Raw genomic sequence first — 6,156 nt, 5'->3', positions numbered from 1 at the left:
TATTCTGCACCTGTTTATTTCTCTCTAATGAAGCCAAATACGTCATTAATCTGTATCTTTACATCTTTTCTCTTCTGTTAAATAGTTTCATATGTTTGATCATAAAGTGTCAGAGATATTTACAACAGTTCAGCCAATCAGAGGAGAATGAGTCAGTTCAGCCAATCAGAGGAGACTTTGAGTCAGAGCAGCCAATCAGAGGAGACTTTGAGTCAGTTCAGCCAATCAGAGGAGACTTTGAGTCAGAGCAGCCAATCAGAGGAGACTTTGAGTCAGTTCAGCCAATCAGAGGAGACTTTGAGTCAGAGCAGCCAATCAGAGGAGACTTTGAGTCAGAGCAGCCAATCAGAGGAGACTTTGAGTCAGAGCAGCGAACAGCAGAGATGAGTTTATATTATATTTATATTAAAGGAAACAACTGTGAGTCTGAGCTCTGATTCATTTAAAACTGTCAGTTATCTTAATGAATATGAACTTTATCACATTACACACAAAACACTGAAAACTCACCAACATTAAATCAACATTAAAACTCCAAACTTCAGTTTTCTTTTTATATTTTTATTTAAAAACCCTCATTATCATTATTGTTTCGTTACAACACAAAAAGACAAACACTGTTGTTGTTGCCGGGACGATGGAGGGAAAGTAACAGCTGACAGGAGGAGGAGTGAGCCGGGGTCAAAGGTCACAGACGTGGTTCAACTATCAACAATCTGTAAAATTACTGAATCGTTAAAAAATAAAAACAAACCTGAAACTGAGCCGAGAGTCTATTTACAATATATTGCCTTAAAAACCACAAAGTTCAGACTGACCTCATCAAGTCTGAGACGTGACCTTTGACCTTTACACTCTTCTAAACAACGCGATGCTTTAACGGCCGAGCGGGGAATCGAACCCGCGACGAGCAGCGGATATGTGACGCTTCCTTAAATCTGTTTCTGATTCATTTAAGTTTTAAAAGTTAAAACTCGAGTCGAAGGAAACGTTAAACTGTTCCCGACGTCGGAGTTTGACTGGTTGTCGTGGCAACCGCAGGTCTAGAAAACAGCAAACCTCGAGAGTCGAGAATGAAACGCGAAAAATGTAACTTTTAAAAGAAAAATCAAGAAAATCGTGAAATTGAACCATTTTCAGTGAAAACCTGGAAGATGAAGATCATGTGATCAAAAGCTCCGGATCAGCTGATTTAAAGCCGCGCGTTGTTTTTAAAGAGTGTAAACGACAGAAAGCTAAAAACTTTACAGCAGAGTTAAAAACTGTACGAACTTCCTGCTGAGACCAAACCTGCCAGAACTTCATGATGTTTGGAGTTTTTTGTCCATTTGTGCAAAATTATTATTATTATTTATTATTTTCTGCAGTTTTTAGTTAAACCATTAAATTTCCCACCAGGTTTGTTGGTCTTTGAACGCAGCAGGAAACAGCGAATCAGACGCAGGCTCCGCCTCCAGCGCCCAACATCCCATAATAACGCCTCACATGACCGTCAGCTGGTTACTGGGTTAACTGGTGCGTTCAGGAGCTTTTAAATTGATCTGTTTTATAGAGTTTTAAACTGGTAATAAAATATAAATCAGACTCCAGGTCATGTGACGTGGTCTAAAAATCAGCAAGAAATTTAGTTCATTTAACATTTTAATACAAATTATTTTTAATCTTTTTAAAGCTGAAACATTTCTCTGATTAATCAATTTCATTCTTTTTTAGTTAAAGTTATTTTTTTTGACATTTTATAGAAAAACTAAAAAACATCCGTAGTTATAAAAATGATCCTAAATTACATTTTATATGTTAACGCATTTGGTTTTTTCTTTTCTTTCTGTTTGAAACTTTTTATAAAGTTAAATTTTGAGGTAAAATTTTCATATTTAGTAAAAACGACCTTTGAGGATTTAATTAAAACAGCACCTGAACGCATCGTCCTGTGATTGGTCGGAGGCGGAGCCTGAGGCGTGACACGGCGGCCTGATCATTATGAGGGGGGAGGGGCATAGTGGGTGGGGGGGCATAGTGTGGGGGGGCATGTTGGGTGGGGGGGCATAGTGGGGGGGCATAGTGGGGGGGACGGGCAGTTTGAGGGCATCAAACTAAAAAAACATCAACAGCTGCTCTTCAGGGTCAAAAACTCGTCGCCATCAACCGAAAAAAACGGCAAAAAAACAGAAAAACACACCTCAGAGCTAAAGTTCCCTCCCACCCGCCCCTAATGTTCCCTGTAAAATCCCTACAATAAATCAAACACACACACACACACGGGGAATATTCTCACGTATCCTAAACGGGGACCCGAGCTACAGGTCTGCATATTTCTAAAACGTGACAGAAGAGTCGATGCGATCGTCGTTCGTTCAGTTCGGGAAAGAAAAGTTAAAAATGTTCAAACTGGACGACTGAAGGAAGGAAGGAAAGGAAGGAAGGAAGGAAGGAAGGAAGGTCCTGAAGGGGGCGCTCTCCTCAGATATGGCTGCAGGTCTGATGAAGGTTTGAACTCCTCGTCTTCACGCCGCTGAAGTCTGAGATGAAAAAGATCCGAATACAAGACTCATGAAAGATGATCAGCTGATTCCTAGAGTTCAATAATTAAACTGATCAGAAATATAACTCAGAGCTCATTAAAGCTGTTTGAGACTTTCTGTAAAGCTCTGAGTGAAGAAGAACCGACACCAGCGAGTTTTAGTCTCAGAGAAGAAGAAGAAGAAGAAGAAGAAGAAGAGTCTTGTATTCGGCTCTTGAAGCTCGTCAGCTGCTGGTTTATTCTCCAGAAGAAGAAGAAGAAGAAGAAGAGGAAGAAGAAGAGCGTCCAGTCCCTGAAGTTTGTAAAAAATAAAACGTGTTTGGAGCCGCCGACAGGAAACAGTCAAAAAACCACAAACAAAGAAAAAAAGAAAGAAGAAAGAAGAAGAAGAAGAAGAAGAAGAAGAAGAAGAAGAAGAAGAAGAAGAAGAATGAATCTTTCGTTTTCTTTTCCTCCGACAGGAAGCCGGACTGACGGACAGGAAGCCGGACAGGAAGCCAGACTGACGGACAGGAAGCCGGACTGACGGACAGGAAGCCGGTTTAAAGGGAAACGAAGCTCTGATAAAATCTTCTCTCTGTCATTTTTATATATTATCTAAAAATAAAGGAGCTGATATTCAAACTGAAATGAACTCAGATCACTCTGTTCCTGCGGAGGGGTCGGAGGTCGGAGGGTCGGAGGTCAGGACAGACGGACAGAAACAGGACGACACACCGACGCTCCAACACGCCTAATCGTCTTCATCATCATCGTCATCCTCGCCCTCGTCGTCCACGTCTCTCTTCCTCTTCTGTCCCTGAGCGCCGGCCGCCGCTGCATCCTCTGCAGGAGGGGAGGGGGGGAGAGTATGACATCATCAGGGGGGGGGGGGGCTTTATGACATCATCACCAACAGTATCTTTATCTAATTATATAAATTATTAATCATCTTTTCTTTGTTAACTTTCTCTGGAAGCTGTTCCATTGTTTAATAGAACATCTCTACCCATAATGCTTCACTCACCTTCCTCCTCTTCCTCTCCGTAGTCGTCCTCGTCATCGTCGTCGTCCTGAACAGAGACACACACACACACACACACAGGAAACGCTTTAGTTTAGTAACACACACACACGGCTGCTTGTGATTGGACGACACTAATGGATCTCTAACCCTATTGGTCGATTCTACGTCATGTGACCAGGCTGATCTCCATCTGACCGACTCTGACGGACTCATTTAAATATCATTAAAATATTAAAACATGTTTTATTACTTTATTATTTTTAATGTCATTAAATAAATAATTAGAATTTATATTTTCTTCTTAAACAGAAAAAATCATCAAAAAAAACTGTTTTCTAAGAATAAAAATGGTTAAAACTCTTATTTTGAAAATATTTTGGAAAAACAAACAAATCCAAAGCAAGAACTGCTTCCTGTTGACTTCCTGTTGACTTCCTGTTTAGTGGTGTTCGTCAGAGGCGGCCATGTTGGTGCTGAACCTGCTCAACAACCGCTGAGGTCAGTCTGACCGGCTCAGCTCAGACCAGGCAGAGAACCTCTAATAACCAACCAGGAGCCGGTAACCATGGCGACGGGTCAGGTTTGTTTTAAAGTTCAATTAATAAAGATTTTAATGTTTTTTCTCCACACTTCCACTCTGTGGTGGAGGTGTGGACATAAAGATCAGCTGACTCAGGTGATTATCAGCTGACTGAGGTGATGACCAGCTGACTCAGGTGATGATCAGCTGACTCAGGTGATGATCAGCTGACTCAGGTGATGATCAGCTGACTCAGGTAAAGATCAGCTGACTCAGGTGATGATCAGCTGACTCAGGTGATGATCAGCTGACTCAGGCGATGATCAGCTGACTCAGGCGATGATCAGCTGACTCAGGCGATGATCAGCTGACTCAGGCGATGATCAGCTGACTCAGGTGATGATCAGGCGATGATCAGCTGACTCAGGTGATGATCAGCTGTCTCAGGTAAAGATCAGCTGACTGAGGTGATGATCAGCTGTCTCAGGTAAAGATCAGCTGACTGAGGTGATGATCAGCTGACTCAGGTAAAGATCAGCTGACTCGGGCGATGATCAGCTGACTCAGGTAAAGATCAGCTGACTCAGGTGATGATCAGCTGTAACAGCTGTGTGGTGTTACAGGTGTTCTCTGCCTGGCTGAAGGCTATATTGGGGGGGGGGGGGCTCAGGCCTGCACCTGAGCAGGTGTAGACTGACCTGCAGACTGAAGCCTGTGTTGCCCACCTGATCTGCACGGTTCACCTGAAAGCTCAGCCCCACCTCTCCTCCCTCTGAGCCGTCCTCATCCTCGTCTTCATCGTCCTCCTCGTCGTAGTCGCCGGTCGCCCCCGCTCCTTCCTCACCGTCCTCATCTGTGAGCAGAGACACGTTCAGCACAGAGACACACACACACACAGAGACACACACACAGAGACACACACACACACACACAGAGACACACACACAGAGACACACAGAGACACACACACACACACAGAGACACAGACACGGACACACACACACACACACACACACACACACACAGAGACACAGACACGGACACACACACACACACACACACACACACACACACACAGACCTTCGTCGTCAGCCTCAGAGTCAGGAGCCTCGTTGTCTTCCTGGTCGAAGCCGTCCAGGTAGGTGACCTGAGGCAGCAGCTCAAACACACTTTCTCTGTAGTCCTCCAGAGACGTAATCTCACAGTTAAACAGGTCCAGACTCTGCAGGCTCTTCAGGTTTTGCTGCACAGGAAACGGCATGTTAGTGTGTGTGTGTATGTGTGTGTGTGTGTATATGTGTCTCTCTGTGTGTGTGTGTGTGTGTCTTTGTGTCTCTGTGTGTGTGTGTGTGTGTCTCTGTGTGTGTCTCTGTGTGTGTGTGTATGTGTGTGTGTGTGTATATGTGTCTCTGTGTGTGTGTGTGTGTGTGTCTTTGTGTCTCTGTGTCTGTGTGTATATGTGTCTCTGTGTGTATGTGTGTGTGTGTGTCTCTCTGTGTCTCTGTGTGTGTGTGTCTGTGTATATATGTGTGTGTGTGTGTGTCTCTGTGTGTGCGTGTGTGTCTTTGTGTCCGTGGGTTTGTGTGTATTTCTCTCTATCTGTGTCTGTGTGCTTGTGTGTGTATCTGGGTGTATATGTGTGTGTGTGTGTATGTGTATATGTGTGTGTTCTCACCAGCGCCTCCACGTTGGTCAGCTCTTTGATCTTGTTCCCGCTCAGGTTGAGGTAGGTCAGGTTGGGACATTTTTGTGACAAAGTCTCCAGAGAACCAGACAGGTTGTTATCACTCAGCTCCAACTGAGAACACACAACACAGAACCGTCAGGAGAACACGGACCAGAACAGACAGGAGGGTATCTGTGTGTGTGTGTGTGTATGTGTGTCAGGCGGGGAGCTACGGTCCTCTGAAATGATGCCAACGTGGAAGTAACTTAAAACTGCATTCTATCAAAAGGCCACCAGGGGGCGACCGTTTTGGGGTCAAAAGGACTTCCGTCTCTATACAAGTCAATGGAGAATTCACCAACTTCTCACTTGATTTCTAACCTCAGTAAACGTTTTCAAAATGTGTTTATGGTCTCAATCGCTAGTTTAAAGCCTTCTTCAAT

The 6,156-nt window shown here is 43.9% G+C and overlaps 1 protein-coding gene across 3 annotated transcripts in view; it reads right to left on the bottom strand.

Annotated features, from left to right (window-relative positions):
- Window positions 1–556: 556 nt before the first annotated feature.
- The window catches only part of anp32e (acidic (leucine-rich) nuclear phosphoprotein 32 family, member E), a 10,285-nt gene continuing 4,685 nt past the window's right edge, over window positions 557–6,156 (bottom strand). Inside the window, exons 3-7 of one of the 3 annotated variants that reach the window (XM_062435834.1) lie at window positions 5,723–5,845; window positions 5,128–5,290; window positions 4,746–4,900; window positions 3,528–3,573; window positions 557–3,346 (exon numbers count right to left, since the gene is read on the bottom strand). In XM_062435834.1, coding sequence (XP_062291818.1) covers window positions 3,255–3,346; window positions 3,528–3,573; window positions 4,746–4,900; window positions 5,128–5,290; window positions 5,723–5,845 — 579 coding nt within the window. In that variant the 3' untranslated portion in view covers window positions 557–3,254. The remainder of the gene's footprint in view (window positions 3,347–3,527; window positions 3,574–4,745; window positions 4,901–5,127; window positions 5,291–5,722; window positions 5,846–6,156) is intronic. The other 2 variants (XM_062435835.1, XM_062435836.1) reach the window with 2 other exon arrangements.

Source organism: Scomber scombrus, chromosome 16 (genome assembly GCF_963691925.1).
Source record: "Scomber scombrus chromosome 16, fScoSco1.1, whole genome shotgun sequence".
Classification (NCBI taxonomy): domain Eukaryota; kingdom Metazoa; phylum Chordata; class Actinopteri; order Scombriformes; family Scombridae; genus Scomber; species Scomber scombrus.
Note: the sequence above shows the minus strand (reverse complement) of the source record. Positions and strands in the feature narration are given on the sequence as shown.